Below are 22,394 nucleotides of genomic sequence, written 5' to 3'. Positions count from 1 at the left end.
ATGGCGAAACAAATGGTTGTTTGGATTTCCGAGGGGGAAATGCAAACTGGGTGTGTCTTTATTTATAGTTTCATTGAAATGATGCTTGGTTTTGGCCTACTTTGCTACCTAAACAGATTTCGAATTTGATTTTGTGAGTCGATCTTTTATTGATTTTCTACTTGATTTTTGAGGAATTTATTGCCAGAAAGCCCGTGGCTCGGAAAGTGCTGAAATTTGAGATATATTTATTCAGTAATTTGGACTTTTTGGCTGTCTGGACATTCAATCTTTTTCAGCATTTGTACAGAGTACTTAAGGTGTGTTTGGATGTAGCCTTTTTGATGCTATTGATTTTTTTTATATTAGATGAAAATTATTAATTAACTGTTAATATATTATTGATGTGATATTTTTATTTTTTTGTCTTTTTAGTTTTAAGATTTCGTCATAACTAATCTATAATGATCCGTGTCGCATACCTAATTTTAGTGGGTGTGTCTCCCAATCGAAATTTTCTGCATACACAAGTATTCGAACTTGAGATATGTTTAAACGATATCAAGTTACTACCACTTGAACCAACATCGATTGATTATCACATATCATGTAATCACCTTGATGATATAAATATATCATATCAAATTAAATGATGCGACACATCACTTAATTGTCTTAGATGATGTCACAAATATCATGTTATTATTTTAAGGACTTGATATATATATGTCATTATCTTAATTGATATGACACATACAAGATCATTATATTGGATTATATGAAATATATCACATAATTATATTAAAAAATATGATACGTGACACGTCAATAATTTAACACACATAAAAGTATTATGTCAACATGTAATGACGTTAGTAAACTAATACTTAAACTCATCAAACAACTCCAGTTGTAAAAGGGAGTGTTGTTCTCCTAAAAGATTCCGAGTTCAAGTAATCGTGTTTGTAGAGTATGTACACATTATCGATGGCTTAAAAAATTTGAACAAATGTTATCTTATAATTATTATATATCATTAAAAAATTAATAATTTTCATTCAATATTGATCATTTTGACTAAAAATTAAAACATAAAAACCAAAAAAGTGTTAAGAAATGCCTACATCGTCTCATCATAATAAATTCCAAGTCCAGAAGAGGGACAAATTAGAGAAAATTATCGAGTTTTGAGACCATTATACACAAAAAAAAAAAATTCAAGGACTAAATATTATTTTATTCCTTTTATTTTCTATTTTTTTTTGGATATTTTCCAGTTTAAAGTGTACCAATCAAACCATAATTATCCAAACACGCCCTAACTTGATTGGCAATATAACTGTCATTAGCAATATAATAAAGGTTTTATTTACTAAATGATGTGACGTCTATCTACTACATTGATTGGCAGTTTGGCACTTAGTACTTACATAGCTATTGCAATAATGCAGATTTTCATTAATTTAACATAATAAAATTGTGTATATTAAATTAGTTTAGGTAAAAATACACAAATGATCTTTTAATTATAGGACATTGCTTTGTTAAGTCGTCGACTTCGTTAATTCATGTTAACGTGGATGTTTTCTTAAATCTGTTACGAATGAAATATTATTTGTGGCTAATGGTAGAGACGAAAATAATCAATTTTCAGTTGCATTAGTAGTTGCCGAAGAGGAAGGAGAAGAATTATGAAGACGATTTTGCCATAAACGTATGGTTGATTTAGAGCATCGTAATGACGAAAATTATATATCAAAGTCAAATTTAAAATATTTAAGGTAAAAGGGTAAGCGAAGCTTGTGTGATTTAAAAAAATTGATGTAAATATTGTATTATTTTTCTCTTAATGTGACCTTCTAACTTAAAAGAACTCAATATGATCATTTGCCGAACGTTTTCCGTCATTGATCAACGACTTCGTTAATTCATAGTGACAAATGATTTACAAATGGAATATTGTTTGTGGCTGATGGTAGAGACGGCAATAATCAATTTCGATTGCATTAATAGTTGTTGAAGAGGAAGAAGAAGAATTATGAAGATGATTTTATCAAAAAACGTATGGTTGATTTAGAGCATCGTAATGACAATGAACTTACGTTGATATTGGCCAATGACGAAAAACGTTGGTCAAATGACCATATTGGGTTTTTTTTTAATTGAATGGCCACATTGAGAGAAAAAATAATACGAGAGTCACATTAATTTTTTTCCTAAAAGTACATGGGGCTTCATGTACCTTTTTACCAATATTTAATTTGACAACAAAATATTTAGGTACCAAAATGTATATTTACCCTAAAACAAATTACAAGAGTTGTTGGTATGAAAAAGAAAGTACTTACAGTTTTTCTAAGCTCGGCAGATTGAAGCACCGTGGTAACGGGCTATTTGATATAACTGACACCTTTTTTTTTATTTTCCCTTTATGACACCGTTTGATCAATATTTTCAGAAGTAGCACCATTTCTGCTGAGTTGGCAAAGGCGCGTCCTCGGGGACGCGCTTTACCCGTGTTTTCGCTGAGTTGGATGCCACGTGTGGAAGGCGCATCCCCGGGGACGCGCCTTTGCCAACTCAGCAGACACGTGTGGAAAGCGCATCCCCGGGGACGCACCTTCCATTAAATGTCATAAATGCCCCCATCCGTTTTTCCTAACTACCCCTCCTCCTCCCCTATATAAACCCCCTCAACCCTCCCTCGTTCTTCACACCAAAATCATCTTCTCATCTCTTATATAACTCAAATTCTCCAACTATTTGAGTTTTAAATTTGTTATTAGTGGTAAGAAACTTATTTTTATGTAAGTATTTTTTTAAATAGTTATTATTTTTTATATTAATATATTTATGTAAATATTATATTTTTATTAAAATAATATTTATATAATTATTATTTATTTAGAATTATTAATTTTTTTTTGCTAATTATATTGTTTTGTCTACAGTTATAATGGAAAACGAAATGCTGTTGCGATTGGATATTGATCATATCTCCAGATATTTTAGCGATATGGTAATATTTTTTATAATTAATGTTAATATTTAAATTTATTTTTATTTTAAAGTTATTATGAATTTATATTAATTTTTATTTTTTATAATGTATATTATTTAGGATGCTGATCGTATTTTAGAGACTTTTATTAAAAATCCACGTATACCGACACCGGAACGTATTTTGCCATATTTGGCTTCTGTCGGGTTCGGGTATATTGCAACAATTATAGGCGGTTGCAAACTCGAACCTGTCCTAATTTATGCACTGATTAAGAGGTGGAGGCCGAGACACACACTTTTCACCTTCCATGTGGAGAGGCGACAATTACATTGGAGGATGTCTCTATGCACCTGGGGCTTCCCGTCGACGGAAATATGATGTGTGGTATAGCGGATGGTGATTGGCAATCAATGTGCATTGATTATCTTGGAGCTGCTCTGCCAGAGTTTAATGGAGGTAGAATAGCTTTATCTTGGTTGAAAGCTAATTTTGAGGTTTTAAATGAAAATGCTTCAGAGGATCAAGCAAAGGCATGTGCTCGGGCATATATTCTACGAATAATTGGAGGAATATTGATGCCCGACAAATCTCGCAACCAGGTGCATTGTATGTGGTTGCGGCATCTGATCGATTTTGATGAAGCTGGAAGATATATTTGGGGTGCTGCAGTTTTGACATTTCTCTTTAGAGAAATGTGTCGGCGACGAATTATAATAAAACTGCTATCGGTGGATGTCTTCTGCTTCTACAATCATGGGCGTGGTTTCGCATGTCTTTCTTATGCCCGATCGTGAATGAACCATACGTATTCCCCTTATTGTTGAGGTAATTTTCGAACTAAATTTTGATTTAAATATTTTCAATTAAATAGAGTGATATTTAGTTTATATTATATTTAATAGGTGGTCGATGACACATTTCATGTTATGATTGGAGGATTAAATATTAAATTAAACAAATTAAAAGTTATTAAAAAATTTATGTATACGATGACACATTTCATGTTCTGATTGGAGGATTAAATTTATTAAATTAAATTTTCAATAAGACTAATTTTATAAAATATGTAAGTCTTGAAGATTAAATATGTAATTATACTAATTTATTAACTTATACATCAATATTTTCGTTAAATATTGATATGAGATGACTAGATTGATAACATTTAAATAATTAACTGATAAAATTAATAGATCGATAATCAAAATCAAAAATAATAATATAACCATATGTGTAATATTATAATTTCATACATTTTTCCTATAATCGAAACATTTATAATAATAATAAAATACGTGTCTGCTGATTCTTACATTTGATAATTCTTACATTATAATCGAATCATTTTACATAATATATTATTAATAATAATAATAAAAATAAACTATTTATTATTAAATAAAATACGTGTCTGCTGAGTTGGCAAAGGCGCATCCCCGGGGATGCGCCTTCCACACGTGGCATCCAACTCAGCGAAAACACGGGTAAAGCGCGTCCCCGGGGACGCGCCTTTGTCAACTCAGCACAAAAGGTGCTACTTCTGGAAATATTGGTCAAACGGTGTCAGAGAGAAAATTTAAAAAAAAAGTATCAGTTATGTCAAATAGCCGTAGTAACGTGACATTAGAAACAGACCAAATCTGATGGGGTGTTCCAACAACGTCAGCATTAGCAGACAAACTCTCATTTGTCAGTTGTCAACGCATGGGGATGAACATAATCTGACATTAAAAATCCGCAGTAAAGAAAGCTTGAAGAAGTCTGCAGCAAAGAAAGCTTGAAGAAGAAGAAGAAGCGTGGGTTTCGTGGGTTTTTTTTTATTTGACTCGTTAGTTTTTGAATTTTGTTTTATTTTTATTTGCGGATTCAGAATTCCGTTAATGAATTGATAGAAGGTACAGTCGAGAGACTTAAATCGATTGGATCGATAATATTAGAGATCAACGTACTTAATTAAAAAATCGATTACTAAAGTCAGTCAGACCGAAAGATTATTGCATAATTTACACTAAAATATATATATATATACACACATATAATTGTAATAAACATCTCTCTATATTTTCTCAATTAAATCACTATTTTATCTAATAAATTATATATATATATTTATGTTGGATCAAGTGAGAGTTTTTTTTTCATTTTAAATTAAGTTAAATGGTTTTTTTAAACTCGGGTCAGATCAAGTGACGAATGAAAGAACATGATAATCGAATCAGGTTCAAATTTACCAAAATCCCTTCTCAACCTACCTATGTTAATTCTTATTTGATATGATTTTGTTGTGGTTTAATTAAAATTGTTATATTTTAATTTTGGTCCGTTTTAGTACCTAAACTTTTATTTTTTCAAAATTATACATGAAGTTTAGTTTTTGTTTTATTTTAGTACCATCGTTCAAAATTTAAAATTAATTTGTTTATAAGAAAATTGAATGTTTATGTACTAAAATGGATTAAAATCTATAGTTTAGGTGCTAAACGCGTTAAGTTTTTAGCGATAGAGTACTAAAATGAAACAAAAACTAAACGTTAGGTATGATTATGAAAAAATTGAAAGTTTATGTATTAAGACATATCAAAATTGATAGTTTAAATACTAAATATGTAATTTACCCTAAATTTTTTTGAATGATGTTATAAATATATCACTTTAAAATCGAATATTGACGTTTGCGTATAAAACAAACTGAATTGGGAGAGTCGCCCCATAATAAACCTCTATAAAACTCTATCTAAATTAGTCTGTCAATAAATTAGAAATCGGTATTTAATAAAAAAAAGTATTTATTCATTTTTGAATATAGAGACCAAAAAGTATATTCTGCACCATAATTGTATTTAATATTTTTTTATTCGATGGTACCCCGAAACCAGACCTATTTACCCCAACAGAAACGTCGTCGTAAATACATTAAGTTAGGGGTGACCACTGTACAAACAACAATAAAATTCCTAGAATTCCAAGCTCAGATCTTAAAAATCAGAACTTGATAGAGGGGGAGAGGATCCAAATCTCTCTGTTTTCTTCTTTATTTAAACCCAAATACGATTTCATCTCATTTTTTGTTCTTAATTTTAGATGCCGGATCAGATCTGATGTAATTTCCTTCAATATCTTTTGTTCAATTTTCAAATCGGATTCTCCCTGTTTGGTTACGCGGATCCTTAAATTCTAGACGTTGAGTTTGATTTGATTTGATTTGATTTTGCAGAGGGAATCAGGAGATTGAGATACAGAAACAAAATGTTGACGAAGTTCGAGACGAAGAGTAATAGAGTGAAGGGACTAAGTTTCCACACTAAGAGGCCATGGATCTTAGCTAGTCTCCACAGTGGCGTTATCCAGTTATGGGACTATCGAATGGGGACTTTGATTGATCGGTTCGACGAACATGATGGCCCTGTTCGCGGTGTCCATTTCCACATGTCCCAGCCTTTGTTTGTCTCTGGAGGTTCGAATTTTTTTTCTTTTTGCCTCAGTTTTATCTCTGCTTAATGGATCTCGTTGATTAATTTAATGATCTATGGATTTTAGTGTCAAATTTTGGATTTTGGTTATTAATTGTGTTGTGCTAGCTTCCGGAGATCTTTTATTCTTGTAACTGTATGGCATTTGAGAAATCCAATGCGAATGATATTTTTCTGGATATAGGTTCATTATAGAGATTTTATGTAGTTGGATTTTGCCTAAAACTTCGTCTACCTGATATGAACACCTGAGTCAAGGCCAGTGGAAACTAAAGATCTGGCACTGTGCCCTTAATGCAAGAGCATTCTCCAATGCCAACTGTAAGAATTTGGGGTCAAGATCTGCTAACTTGTTTTTAAGGTTGTAAGCTTACAACAATATCCCTCGATGAGAGTCTGATCTGCAAAATATATGACCAGATGTGCCTTAAGATATAAGCAGCTTGTCAAGTCCTCAAAATTTCAGCCCAAAACTACCTTCCCTTTAGGGTAGCAACCATGTCCCATCTCTCATTGGCTTCCTTGCCACTCCCTTCTTTGCCTTTCCGCATGGATGCAGTGTGAAGCTGGTTGAACTTATTCATTGTTCTAGCTGGAAGAACTGAAGTCTCTTAACTACCCAACTGCTAGTCTGCTAGTACAGCCTGTGATATCTTTTATAAGATGGTCAAAATCTTTATAACAAAACCATTATTTTCTGAAAGGATATTTTTTATTTGGTTGTTTGATGCATTTTATAGGGCAAATTACTATAAAATAAGAGTTCAACATGAAGATTCTTTTATATAAAGCTTGAAGAAAGATACGTGGGAAATGTCTTTAAATATTTGAGCATATATACATCTAGAATTTGTAGATACAAATAGATTGTAATGTAGAGAAGTTCACATCAGTTTAATTATAATTTTAATGAGAGTCTCATTTCACTCCTATTAGTGATTATATCATTAGAATTAAGGAATCATAAATAGATTCAATAAGGTGTTATATTTGCAATTTCCTTGAATTGTTCAACTTGGGCTACGAAATTCTGAATTTGAAATCGGCTAAAAAAATTTCATTCTGTGCTATGATTTTCTGTTACAAAGCGTTGATGCTTGTGCCATTCAAATGATATTATTTTATTTTTCAGGAGATGACTACAAGATAAAGGTTTGGAACTACAAGTTGCATCGATGTCTTTTCACCCTTCTTGGACATCTTGATTATATTCGTACTGTGCAATTTCATCATGAGCATCCTTGGATTGTGAGTGCCAGTGATGATCAAACTATTCGCATATGGAACTGGCAGTCACGAACTTGCATCTCTGTGTTGACTGGTCATAATCATTATGTTATGTGCGCCTCATTCCATCCTAAAGAAGACCTTGTTGTGTCTGCCTCCCTTGACCAGACTGTTCGAGTTTGGGATATCAGTTCCTTGAAAAAGAAGGTTGCCTCTCCAACAGATGATATTTTACGGTTGAGCCAGATGAACACTGATCTTTTTGGTGGTGTTGATGCTGTTGTGAAGTATGTGTTGGAAGGTCATGACCGAGGAGTAAATTGGGCCGCTTTTCATCCGACCTTACCTTTAATAGTATCTGGTGCTGATGATCGCCAAGTGAAACTGTGGCGTATGAATGGTAAGTACAGGAACTGTGCATTCATTAGATATACTGATTAAAATTTTTTGTATGCATTCTTATTTACCAATTAAAATCTTCATAAGAAGTAAGAACTTACCTCCCCCCCCCCCCAAAAAAAAAGTTGGATATAGTTATCCTTGGTATTTGATCCCGCTACCCCAGCTTCTCCATTTTATTTTATGATTTTGGCTGTGTATATAAAACCTGCTAAAAGTAGGCGGATAAATTTTTGTGCAGCAGGGAATTTAGAGTCTTGAATTGTTGTGGGATTGAGTAAATTGTTTATTTTTTCAGATACAAAGGCTTGGGAAGTGGATACCTTGAGAGGACACATGAATAATGTTTCATGTGTTATGTTCCATGCCAAACAAGACATCATTGTATCTAATTCTGAGGATAAAAGTATTCGTGTGTGGGATGCAACAAAGCGAACTGGACTTCAAACTTTCCGTCGAGAACATGACAGGTTCTGGATTCTTGCAGCTCATCCAGAGATTAATCTTTTGGCAGCTGGACATGACAGTGGCATGATTGTATTTAAGCTAGAGAGAGAACGACCTGCTTTTGCAGTGAGTGGGGATTCTCTGTTTTATGCCAAGGATCGATTTTTAAGATATTATGACTTTACAACTCAAAGAGAGACACAAGTAGTTCCAATTCGACGGCCTGGTTCTACTACCCTAAATCAATCTCCAAGGACTCTTTCTTATAGTCCTACAGAAAATGCGGTTCTTATCTGCTCAGATGTTGATGGAGGAACTTATGAGTTGTATTTGATACCAAAAGACAGCATTGGTCGGAGTGACTTACAGGAGGCAAAGAAAGGTCCGGGTAATTCTGCTATATTTGTGGCTCGGAACCGGTTTGCTGTACTTGACAAAAGCAACAACCAAGTCTTAATCAAGAATCTTAAAAATGAGGTTGTTAAAAAGAGTGGTCTTCCGGTGCCTACGGATGCAATATTTTATGCTGGAACAGGTAATTTGTTGTGTAGATCAGATGATAGAGTCGTCGTCTTTGATCTGCAGCAGAGGCTTGTTATTGGTGATCTACAAACTCCTTTTGTAAAGTATGTTGTTTGGTCTAGTGACATGGAGAGCGTTGCTTTGCTCAGCAAGCATTCCATTATAATTACTAACAAGAAGCTTGTGCATCAGTGCACTTTTCATGAGACAATACGTGTTAAGAGTGGGGCTTGGGATGAAAATGGTGTTTTTATTTACACCACTCTAAATCATATAAAATACTGCCTTCCTAACGGAGATAGTGGACTAATTCGAACCCTCGATATTCCAATATACATAACCAAGGTTTCTGGAAATACAATCTTTTGCCTGGACCGTGATGGAAAGAATAAGACACTGGTCATTGATGCCACAGAATACATTTTCAAGCTCTCTTTACTTCGGAAGAGGTATGATCATGTTATGAGCATGATAAGAAACTCCCAGCTTTGCGGTGAGGCCGTGATTGCCTATCTACAACAAAAGGGGTTCCCTGAAGTTGCTCTCCATTTTGTCAAAGATGAGAGAACCCGGTTTAACTTGGCTCTAGAGAGTGGGAATATCCAAATTGCTGTTGCATCAGCTAAGGAGATTGATGACAAAGATCATTGGTATAGATTGGGTGTTGAAGCCCTTCGCCAAGGCAATGCAGGTATAGTGGAGTATGCCTATCAGAGGACAAAGAACTTTGAGAGGTTGTCTTTTCTTTATCTCATAAATGGTAACCTGGATAAGCTGTCCAAGATGCTGAAAATCGCGGAAGTCAAGAACGATGTTATGGGCCAGTTTCACAATGCTTTATATCTCGGTGATGTCCAAGAACGTGTAAAGATCTTGGAGAATACTGGTCATTTGCCTCTTGCTTATGTTACCGCATCAGTCCATGGGCTACAGGATGTGGCCGAAAGGTTAGCTGCTGAGTTGGGAGATGATGTCCCTTCTTTGCCAGAAGGGAAAAAGCCTTCCTTATTGATGCCACCGGCACCTGTTATGTGTGGTGGTGATTGGCCCTTGTTGAGAGTAATGAAAGGCATATTTGATGGTGGGTTTGATAATATCGGTAGGAGCGCTGCGGGTGAAGAGGAAGACGGTGCAGAAGGTGATTGGGGTGAAGATCTTGATATAGTGGATGTTGATGGCGTACAGAATGGAGATGTTACTGCAATTTTGGAAGACGGGGAAGTGGGTGAAGAAAACGAAGAGGGTGGGTGGGACCTCGAAGACTTGGAACTCCCCCCTGAGGTAGAGACACCAAGGGTTTCTTCCAACGCTCGTTCTTCCGTTTTTGTGGCTCCGTCTCCTGGTATGCCTGTGAGTCAAATTTGGACACAGAGATCTTCACTTGCTGCTGATCATGCAGCGGCTGGCAATTTTGATACAGGTATGCATTTGCTGAGCAGGCAACTTGGAATTAAAAACTTTGCTCCTTTAAAATCTGTGTTTCTCGATCTCTACACTGGCAGCCATAGCTATCTCCGTGCATCTGCATCTGCTCCGGTGGTGACCTTGGCGGTCGAGAGGGGATGGAATGAGTCTGCTAGTCCTAATGTCAGGAGCCCACCAGCCCTAGTATTCAATTTTTCTCAGCTGGATGAAAAGTTGAAGGCTGGATACAAGGCCACAACAGCCGGAAAATTTACCGAGGCTCTTCGGCTTTTCCTTGGCATTCTTCATACAATTCCATTAATTGTCGTGGAGTTGAGGAGGGAAGTTGATGAAGTCAAGGAGTTAATTATCATCGCTAAGGAGTATGTTCTCGGTCTGCAGATGGAGCTTAAGCGTAGAGAGTTGAAAGACAATCCAGTACGCCAGCAGGAGCTGGCTGCCTACTTCACCCACTGCAATCTTCAGTTGCCTCATCTCAGACTCGCTCTGTTAAACGCAATGACCGTCTGCTACAAGGCAAAGAACCTGGCTACGGCAGCTAACTTCGCCAGGCGTCTTCTAGAAACAAACCCCACGAATGAGAGCCATTCAAAGACGGCAAGGCAAGTACTTCAGGCTGCCGAGAGGAACATGACCGATGCATCCCAGTTGAACTATGATTTCAGGAACCCGTTTGTCCCATGTGGAGCAACCTATGTACCGATTTACCGAGGACAGAAGGATGTATCTTGCCCTTACTGTACCACTCGTTTCGTGCCTACCCAGGAAGGACAGTTGTGTACGGTCTGTGATCTCGCCATTGTCGGAGCCGATGCTTCAGGACTTCTCTGTTCTCCATCGCAAATCCGATGATCGGGCCCATCTGCAGGTAATTTGATATCGAGTTCATTTACTTGCACCGCCTACTTTTATTTTTGCCTTTTGTTTTCCATTATAATATTCAATAAACAATTTGGGGAATTTTGGATTTTTATTCTTTCATGGACAAAACATAATCGAGAAACAAAACCTTTTCTAGGAGACGATCCACAATGCCTTAGATAATCCGAAATTTCTAAAAATATTCAAAATAAATGATTTCACTGGATCGACAACGTCATATTATCATTGTAATCAATTATGTGTGCTATTGTATATAAGAATCAGATTTTTGGTAGACATCAGCTGTCACAAATCGGTTCACATTTTTGCCATTTTCAAGATTGCTTTATTATATAAATTTTAGAGTCAAAAAAAGTTTTAAAATTTAACTTATAAAGAAATATAGGCATAATAATAAAGATGTCTCCTAATATTCGTATAAATAGTTACTTTGTTTTCTTTTTTTTTTTGAGTATTTTAGTTCTTAACGTTTATTTTTTTTGAGTAAAATGTCCTTTGGTTGGATAAAAATTATTAGTTGGCTGTTAATGTTATTTACGGACGTGATAAGTCCATGTGTAATGTTACTTTAGCAAAAAATAATTTTTAGAGTAAACTATAATTATAATTGATTATATATACACTTATAAAAATATATTTAAAAATATTTTTGACGACGTACGTGGAATTATCACATCAATAGGAAAAGTTGAGTAATCTAATGATTTCCATTCATTGAGGGGTATTTTGCTCTAAAATAAAATGTTAGGGATTAAAATACTTCAAAAAGTGATATGAGCAAAATGATCATTTATACAAATGTGAGGGTAATTTTATTATTATGCCAAAAATATAAAAGATTGCTTTATAGTTTCTTTAACCGATAACTTTGTCATGATACATGGAAATACACAATTTTATAGTTGTCTATTTAGGGAAAAAATCGTTTAATACTCTCTTAAGTTTTCTTTATTGTAAATTAATTTATAGATAAAAACAGAGTGATTTCATCTTTATACATTAAATAAATCGTATCATGTTCAAAATATACACATCGAGTAAATTATCAAAGTATTTTTTTCCAGACTTAATATAAAAATAAGTGTCTAAATTATACTCAAAATTAATTTTTGGTGTCTAAAGAATTTTTCGCTAAAAATAAGTGCCTAAAGTTTTATCTGTTACACTTTTAGGTATTTACCGTTAAAAAACCCATTAAGTGACACATTTCACGTACAAAATTTTTATAAAAAAATAAATAATATTTTATTTTTTAAAAAATATAAATGTGATATGTGTCACTTAACGATTTTTTTAACAATAGGTAACTAAAAATGTAACATAGAAAACTTTATACGTTTATTTCAACGAAAAATTCTTTAGACACTAAAATATTTTTCAAGACATTCTTTAGGCACTTATTTTTGTATTAAGATTTTTTTCCTAAAATCATAATGCATTTAAATATTTTTTAAAAAAATATATACACATTAAATAATTGAAGATCATCGTTAAACTAGATTCATGTTCATGTTTGTGTCTATAAAACATAATGCATGTATTATTTCTTTTTCAACATAATTTCTACGATTTTATATTTTGATCTTATATTCTTCTTATTTCGATATCTATGATGCACAAAAAATCAATCAATTGTCGACATCTTTATTGTAATAGATAAAAAAAGCATCAGTAACTTTAAAAATTACAATAGAAAAATAATTGGGTAAATTATGCATTTAGTACATAAATTATCAGTCTCGATCCATTTTAATATTTAAACTTTCAATTTTTTCAAAATTATACCTAAAGCTTAGTTTTTGTTTCATTTTAGTATCCGTTCAAAATTTAACGTTAAGTTTAGAAAAAGTATATCCTAGTATTTTATAAAAAGTACACATTTACAAAAATTAATTCAAAATATTTTTAAAAAAAAAGATTACTTCTAAAAATTTAAATTAACACAAACAAAATATTGGCCAAAAATTGAAGATATTTTATAATATAAAAGCTATACACAGTTTGGCATGAACTTGGACATAAAAATTTAACAACGTTACACAATTAAGTCAACTTCTTATTTTTTATAAAGTATGATGATCAAATTATCAAAAATCAAAATAGAAAGATTATTTTTTTCCAATATTAGTAAAGTAGAAAAACTAAGGTCAAAATTAAATCATTTCATTCATTAAATTAGCTTCACTTCCATTGAAAAAGATATTTTATTAGAACTCATTGAGTGATCTCACTGATAAAAGATAATATTGTTTTTTCTACAGATTTTGGGTTCGAGCAGTTGTATTTGTAGAGTATATGTTCATCGTCAATTGATAAAAAAAGTTATGAACAAATACTGTATTATTACTCTAGACTATTAAAAAATTACTCTATCATCTTAATACGTAATGTTTTGACCTTTTCTAATAACGTTTTGATAACTTAAATGAAATAGAAGAAATATTTATATATATATATATATATGGGTTACGATCCACTTATACCTAGCGTAAAACTAAGAGCTCAAACAGTTGGGTGATCTGATTGATAAGAATTCAAAAATGATGATCCACTTTCCATTTTTTTTATTTGTCGATTTCTGGCACTTGCCTACGTGGTAATCATAGAGATGATAATTGGTCGAATTTTTTGCCTACTCACTCAAGATATATTTTCTAAATTTAAATTTGATCGAATTTGAATTTAGGAAGGTATTATTGATACGATTTTTAGGATAAAATCCAAATATGAGTCGATCTGATACAAACATAAGTTTTTATTCGATAAAATAAGAACATCATTAATATATATAGTGAGTAATCCGAATCTACCCGTGTTGCACACTTAATTTTGATGGGTGAATCTCTCAACAGGTTTTTTGCATACACAAAAATTCGAACTCGAAATTTACTTAAACGATATCAAACTGTTTAACCACTTAAATTAATCTCTGTCGGTAGTAATTATCTTCAAACATATAAAGAGATTAAACACTCTAACTTGTTTCGCTAGATTGACTTACATTTTTTTAAAAATATTTTTAATGTCTCTTCTGAAAGTGATTTCATCGATTCAACAAAGTTTTTGTGTTGAGTAGGCGATGATCCTATGGCGGCCTGTGATTCCATTTCTTATCTCTTGAATTCTGTAATTTTTTAAATTCTGTATATAATAAGAAGTGAAATCTAAATAAGATATTTCCCATAAAAATTATGAGCCATGAACTTCAGTGTTAGTAATCCAAATAGGCAAAGCTCATCAATATAAACCACAACCCATCATTTCCACCATCTCAACCACCTTACATACACCTTGTCACTCAGTGTAGCATACATACATACATCTATATATATGTGTATATATAAGAAGAAGAAGGGATGATGATGAAGATGATGTCGAGGCAAGGAGGACATGGGGGCACAAGGTGTCAAGATTGTGGGAACATAGCCAAGAAAGATTGTGCTTACATGAGGTGCCGGACTTGTTGCCGGAGCAAAGGGTTCGGGTGTCAAACACACGTAAAGAGCAATTGGGTTCCGGCTTACCGGAGACGAAACCGCTATCATCAACAACAACAAGAAGAAGAACACCAGCGATGGTCTTCTCTCCCAAACCCTTTGCTTAGTAACCCTAAAAGGCTTAGGGAAAATTATCCTTCTTCAGGTAAAACACACTGTTCATTGCAACCCTAGCAGCTTTTGTTTCCCTTTTTCTACTTTTGGTAAGTAGTATTCACTGGTGTAAGTTGATTTGATTTTGTTTCCATTATGATGTCTGCTTTTTTTAGGGTTAGAAGTGGGGGATTTTCCAGCCCAAGTGACATTGCCGGCGATGTTCCGATGCGTTCGAGTGAGCTCCATCGAAGACGTCGCCGGCGATCAGTACGCGTATCGGACGGCGGTGACGATCGGAGGACATGTTTTCAAGGGTATCCTATATGATCAAGGACCGGATCGAGGCCATTACTCGCTCGGAGAATGCTCCTCACGAGAGACTCCTCAGCCGCCGTGGTTGCAGCTGCCGAATCAAACCGATGCCGCCGCCGCCGATCTAACAATGGCGACAACTAACACCACGACCACCGTTCTTCCTCCCCCTTATGCATCTCCTTTTAGCGCGTTCATGTCACCTGCTGGTACGCCATTTTTCCTCCACCCAAAATCTTAAGCCATAAAAACACACCCTTATTCTCTTGTACTTTTAACCATTGCAGCAGCTCATTGAAAGTTGCCATAGCACTGCAGCAGTAGGTGCATTATCTGATATATCAACCCTAAAAATCAAAGGAAAAAAAGTTTAATCAAACGATTTAAAATTCTAATAATCTTGTTTTGAATCCCCAAACCCTTCAATTATTTGGTCTTGTCTTTAATATATTAAAGAATTCAGGCAAAACTAAAGATTGGGGTTTAGCTGTTTTGTCTTCTTCTTCTTCTTCTTCTTCACTTGTTTTATTCATATTGTCACATGAACTTGAGTTTGAATCTGCATTTTCATATCTTTGTTGATTTGTTTGTCAACCCCAATGCCTACTTTTTCCCAGATTATCCGTTTCTTTGCTGGTTTAGGCACCAGCCTACCGCCGGGGTGTTTGGGTGCGGTTGCACCCTTAAAAAAATTTAAATTACTTTATATTAAATATTTTCTTTGTAATTTTATATGAATTATGGCATGGGAATCGTTCCGAGCTATAGAGCTATAAAGTATGAGCTAAGCTTAGCATATAGAATCAAAGTAATTCCTTCATAAAGCTTAGCATATGGTGTGGATTCCTCCCTATATTCTATATCTGGGATGGCTTTCTTTTTATAGTTCCAAAGATGGAGGAAATAATTATAAAACAAAACTTGTGGACGAACCATACATTTTGGTGCATATTATATATAAAGTGAATGGCCTTAATTAATTAAGAAGCTTTTAGTGTTGAATTTTTTTATTAATATGAGATAAGTATAAGTCAATATCTCTTTAAATATAACTTTCGATCATTTGACATTAAGCGCTCTCATTTTTTGCATTCTTGCATTATTGGTGCTCGAATTCGGGATCTCAATGAATAATAACAATTTCTTTATTAATGAAGTCGCTTGGTTCGTTGCTTTTTAGTGTTAATTAAATATTATAAACCAACTAGTTGCTTTAGTGGTACAGTGTACTAAATCTTTTAAGTAAGATCAGAGTTTGAATCCTGACATTATGAATGAAGTAAACTAGGTTAGGAAAGTTACGGCCCCACCCATAAATGAATCTATGTAATACTTGATTCGAATTATTCAATTAATAGAATAAATATCGATAGCTAAATTAAAAATAATACTCATCGAATGAACTGACTTGAACCTCGAGTTTAGTTCTAATTTATTTATATTTTATAATTAATAAATTTTTGAGAAAAGTACACAAATAGTCCTCAGGTTATAGGATACTATCTTATTAAGTCTATTGACTATTAAAAGTTATAAAATAGTCATTCAACTACATACTGTTGCTTTGTTGAGTTCCTCGACTATTAAAAATTATCAAATGGTCACTCGACTATTCATTATGTTTCAAACTCGTTTTTTTCCGTTAAAATTTTGATGGTATTATGAGATGAACGTTAAACTGTTAACTGTGATAGGATAAAATCTGATCCTAAAATCTCAAACTACTATCATATCTCAATCATCATGTTAACATTCAACTTAGACAACCGCCAGTTTTTTTTTTATACTAAAAATGACAAGTTTTGAACATAATTAATAGTTGGTGATCATTTTGTAACTTTTAATAGTAGGATGACTCAACACAACAACTGTCTATAGTCGGAAGATCATTTTGTAACTTTTATTAGTCGAGAAACTTAATAAAGTAATATCCTATAATCGAGGGATCATTTGTGTAATTTACCCTAATTTTTTTTATCTTTCAAATTCATTTAAAATTTTGTAGCCTACATAATATAATGCATATATACAATAAACACATGTTTCGTCAACATATAAAAAGCTTGATATCTTTAAAGTAAGATCGAAGATCGAAGTCTTTTGACGGTAAAAAAAAGGGAACTTTTACTAGGGAAGTAAATATTGTGAAACAGTGAGAGCTCTCAAATGTGTGTGTGATGTGATTAAGACATTTACTTTGTATCATTTGCCTTTGAAAAAGGGCTATGATATGAATACTATTTTTGAGAGCAATGTAAGGGAAATGTGATAAACCCCAGCATTTACTAACCTAACCTACAGCAATAGTGTGAAGAGATCATGTCTTGGCCCTTTTGCTAGGGTAAAAATGAATAAATTAAACAGAAGATCATTAAACTATGTTCAAATAATTGTTTTGGTCAATATATTTCTCTTGTAATTCTCATTACTCGAATTATAATATGATTTTCTACTCGTATCGAAAGGGATGAATCACAATAAGTTAACCAATTCATTACTTTTTTTTTAAACCAAAATTGTCACCATAAACCACCACATCACATACATTAATTTATCGTATCATTAGAAATAAAATTAAAACAACATGAATCAATTGACCTCAGTGATTACATGAATCGTTGTTGTTGACCTAAAAGTCATGGGTTCAAGCACCAACAACTGTAGCAGAGTGATTGAGCATCAATTTATGATGATATGTCATTATTTAATTTAATGATTGTAATGCACACCATTATAAATCGTTATCACATCAAGTATTAACCCTTAAAAATTGATCTTAGACCCCTTGGTTAAATGAAAAAAAAATTACTTGTTAGCACCTCAAAAAAATTATAAATTCAACGAAGTCCTTTGAAGTATATATTCAAGATAAAAAATTAATTTTTTTTGACGTACCAAATTTTATTTTATATATTTATGATTCATTTTTTAAAATATTTTTATTTGTATTTATACCCCTAAAAGCAGCTCAGAGGTCATTGATGGCAAATGGTTAAAACCTACAGATTCTGGTAACCAGCCTTCCCTTGATTCTGCAGGGTTTCACGGGCAAAGACTTTTTTGATTTATTATTTCATCTGAATTCATCAGAATCTGCACAATTTAATTTATTTATTAAAAATAATTACACCCATTAAATTTTGGATGTATAAGTCTTTTCTGAATTAAAAATATTTTAAACATAATTGTCGGTATTTAATCTATTAATGTAGATCGAAATTGAGTCTTGTATATGTTCTTTGTATAGATATTTTTTTTTCAATCTAATTTTTTTATTTATAATATTAGAAGTTGTATTTATAATTTATTCAAAAGATTTAACGTCTCATTCCGTTAGAGTTTAAAATAATTGAATAGCTAAAAAAAATATTTTTAATAATTGAATCGCTTAAAAGAGTATAATAATTTATTAAATTATTTTATTTTACAATAAGTAACCTTTTACAATTCATTATAAAAATATTTTTTTTAAAAAAAGGTTCATTCTCAAGTGGACTATCAATATATCAATATGATTATTTTTAAAATTTAAAATAATGCCAATTGAACTCAAGTGACCTAAGATTATTCTTTTTAAAAGATTCGAGTTCGAATAGTTATATTATGTTTGTAGGGTGTATGTGTGTTATCGACGGATAAAAAATTATAAACATATTTAAGTATTCAAAAAAATGGTACCAATAATTAAATTTAATTAAGATAGAAATTTATAGGGAAATATATATTTAATTTATTTTTGAATAATGTATTATTCAGTCCATGGGCTTAACCACCATGGGCTAAATGATGCCTTATAATACTCTCTTTCTGTTGTTTAGATTGAGAATTAATGGGCTATGATAAAAGCCCATCATCCACTTCAACAAGACATGCAGTGTCAGCTCACTAAATCATAATTAGTATTTGTCTAATTGCCGATTTCATCCTTCTTTTTAACATCCAATAAGAATACAAGTGAATATCGTTCAATTTTTTAATTAAATTAATATCATCCAATAAGAGACACATATCATCATTTCTATTAGTGGGAAAATAAATATAGGTTAATGCTTTATTAACTCCCTCAACTTTTAAAAATTACAAAATGGTCGTCTAACTATAAAATGTTGCTTTGTTCCAAATGGTCGACTATTAAAAGTTACAAAACGGTCACCTAACTATTCATTTTGTTCCAAACTCGTTTTTTTCTATTAAAAAATTAGCATTTGTCTAAGCTGGACGTTAACACAATGATTGAAACGTGAATGTCAATTGGGATTCTAGGATCAATTATTATCATATCATAATCAACAAGTTAACGTTCAACTCAGAATACCGTCAAGTTTTTAACATAAAATAACAAGTTTGGAACATAATGAATAATTTGTTGACCATTTTATAACTTTTGATAGTCGATGGACTCAACAAAACAACACTCTATAGTAAGAAGACCATTTTGTAACTTTTAATAATCGAGGGATTTAATAAAACACCCTATAATCGGGGAACATTTGTGTATTTTACCCATATAAAAAGTTTTTATTGATGATAATATAAATCGTAAAATACTATAAGAATATATTTATAAATATTTTCAGATATTTTAACACAATTCAGAAACATGAAACAGACAAAGCTTATATGTAAAAACAAATCAAGTTTCTCAAATAATTTGTGCACACGCTATTCAGAGTTGGTATTAACAGCCGCAACAGTTGAGACCAATGGGTCAACCCCACAAACATTGCGACCCCTGCAGATTTTGTAGAACCCATTCTCTCCCCGGTTTGGCCCCCATGAGTTCTTAATGATCCATTATACCTTATCTTTCAACCGGATCGGAGCATAGCCTGTCAAACCATACCCCACCAACAGTACTCCGTGATCGAGGCGTTTAGAGCAAATGTTAGGGCAAGAAACACCCCCGATGTACGTCTGCATGAACACCGCATTTGTAGCCACTGTGCCATTGAAAAATAAACAAACAAATGAGAATTAACGATGCGAAGTGGAAACCAGTAATTCATCGGCAAGCAACGATGTCAGTCGGATGAAACCAGTTGAAATTAAGCAGGGACCTTGACGCCAGACAGAATAGTGATTATCCTGTAGGCTAGCTCCGACAGACGATTCACAAGAGAAAATTCGCCCAAAAACCAAAGAAAAAAGTCTCTAGGGTTTAATAAAATATTATAAAATCAAAACTATCAAAAAGCAGTCCACAAGCCGGACTGTTATAGCAAAAAAATCGTCTTTATTCGAATTTTGCCAAAAATAGCAAAATCCCGAAAATCACTCTAAATTGAAATTCGAAATAAAATAAGCAATCTCCCAAAAATCCGGCCTAAATCGGATTTAAATTGACTTCCTAATTAACAATCGAAATATTACCATAAATAGTAAAAAATAACTAAATCTAGTGATTCGGAGGGGAAAATGGCAGAATTTGAGATTGAAAAAAGGTCACATGGAGCGTAGCTCATGTGGAGAGCGTGCGCGTCGAAAAGAGCTTTCCGGATTGGGGTCTTATGCGCGATTCTGACACCTGTAGCCAAAGTTATGGCCAAAAGACTGAAACATACTCAAAACGACCCCAATGAGGAACATGTCACAATCAATTCCCGCCTTTGCGCTGATCTGCCAACTCATGGTATCTCAGCGCCATCAACGTGCAATCTGACAGCTCAGCATCATCTGTCTCGGATCCCCCTGCATCAGTCACCCCGGGTTGGAAAAAACTCGTCCTCGAGTTCAGAGTAGTGTCATCAGGATCCACAAAACAATGACTCAGGTGCTTCACATTAAAGACATCAGAAGTCTTCAAGTGACTGGGAAGTCGCAACCTGTAAGCATTTTCATTGATCTTCTGCACGACCTCACAAGGTCCAATCTTCCGATCCTTAAGCTTATTATACTCACCAACAGGAAAACGATCACGAGTTAATACAGCCCAAACAAAATCACCAACATCAAAAAGTACCTGACGACGATGATTGTCAACCCGAGTCTTGTACTTGGTATTGCTCTCATGAATGGTCTGTTTCACCTGCTCATGGATACCCCGAAGATACTTTGCCATCTCATCTGCTTTAGGACTGAAATGTCCTATACGTGGAATAGGGGCTAAGTCCAACACCCCGGATGGGTTCTGACCATAGACAATCTCAAATGGGCTTAAACCTGTGGTTCTATTTTTTGATCTGTTGTAGGCAAATTCTGCCTGAGGCAATGCCAAATCCCACTGCTTCGGCTTCGTTCCTGCCAAACACCTTAAAAGGTTTCCCAAACTTCGGTTCACCACCTCAGTCTGACCATCCGTCTGGGGGTGGTAGGCGCTACTGAAATTCAACTGCGTTCCCAGTTTCCCCCACAGGCTCTTCCAGAAAATGACTGATGAACTTAGTATCACGATCTGAAGTGATGGATCGAGGAACACCATGTAAACGCACAATCTCCTTGAAATAGAGATGGGCAATCCGGTCAGCATCCATAGTCTTTCTGCAGGCTACAAAATGAGCCATCTTGGAAAACCTGTCAACCATAACAAAGATAGAATCAGAGGCCCTTTGGGTGCGGGGTAAGCCTAGTACAAAATCCATGCTGACATCGAACCAAGGAGCTTCAGGAACAGGTAAGGGAGTGTACAATCCCGCATTGGTGAGAACTCCCTTAGACCGCTGGCACACATAACAACGGTCCACATAATGGGCCACATCACTAGTCAACTTGTGCCAATAAAATTCAGAAGAGATAAGGGCCAATGTCTTATCTCGGCCAAAGTGTCCCTCATTATGGAGTTCACTTATAATTTGCTGCCTCAATGAACAATCTGGAATGCACAATTGTAATCCACGAAACAGATACCCATTATGCAAAACAAAATCATGACGGTGACCCTCAGTTACCTCCTAAAATATCCTTCCAAAGGAAGGATCAGCTGCATACATATCTGTGAACGTCTCAAATCCTGCAACTTTAGTACTCATGGTGGTGAGAAGTAAGGTACGACGGCTCAGGGCATCTGCGACGCAGTTCAAACTCCCTGCTTGGTGCCTCAGCGTAAAAGTGAATTCTTGCAAGTATGCTACCCACTTGGCATGACGTCTACTCAGCTTGTGTTGGCCATTGATGTACTTCAAGGCCTCATGATCGGTA

The 22,394-nt window shown here is 33.9% G+C and overlaps 2 protein-coding genes across 3 annotated transcripts; both read left to right on the top strand.

The window, feature by feature from the left end:
* The first annotated feature begins 5,929 nt into the window (after positions 1–5,929).
* LOC120171491 (coatomer subunit alpha-1-like) lies at positions 5,930–11,416 on the top strand. 2 transcript variants are annotated; one of them, XM_039179200.1, is made up of 4 exons: positions 5,930–6,083; positions 6,208–6,437; positions 7,586–8,080; positions 8,378–11,416. In XM_039179200.1, coding segments are annotated over exons 1-4 (3,675 nt in total). In that variant the 5' UTR covers positions 5,930–6,081; the 3' UTR covers positions 11,326–11,416. The 2 variants fall into 2 exon arrangements, with proteins under 2 accessions (XP_039035131.1, XP_039035132.1); XM_039179201.1 differs by having other exon boundaries at positions 5,970–6,083; positions 6,198–6,437.
* Positions 11,417–14,726: 3,310 nt separating this feature from the next.
* On the top strand, positions 14,727–15,501 carry LOC120171570 (protein SHI RELATED SEQUENCE 3-like). The gene is made up of 2 exons (XM_039179248.1): positions 14,727–14,997; positions 15,122–15,501. The coding sequence occupies exons 1-2, from the start codon at positions 14,727–14,729 to the stop codon at positions 15,499–15,501; spliced, it is 651 nt and encodes a 216-aa protein (XP_039035179.1).
* Positions 15,502–22,394: the final 6,893 nt, after the last annotated feature.

The sequence above is a fragment of the Hibiscus syriacus genome, unplaced genomic scaffold, assembly GCF_006381635.1.
Source record: "Hibiscus syriacus cultivar Baekdansim isolate YM2019G1 unplaced genomic scaffold, ASM638163v2 tig00111834_pilon, whole genome shotgun sequence".
Taxonomy (NCBI): Eukaryota; Viridiplantae; Streptophyta; class Magnoliopsida; order Malvales; family Malvaceae; genus Hibiscus; species Hibiscus syriacus.
Note: the sequence above shows the minus strand (reverse complement) of the source record. Positions and strands in the feature narration are given on the sequence as shown.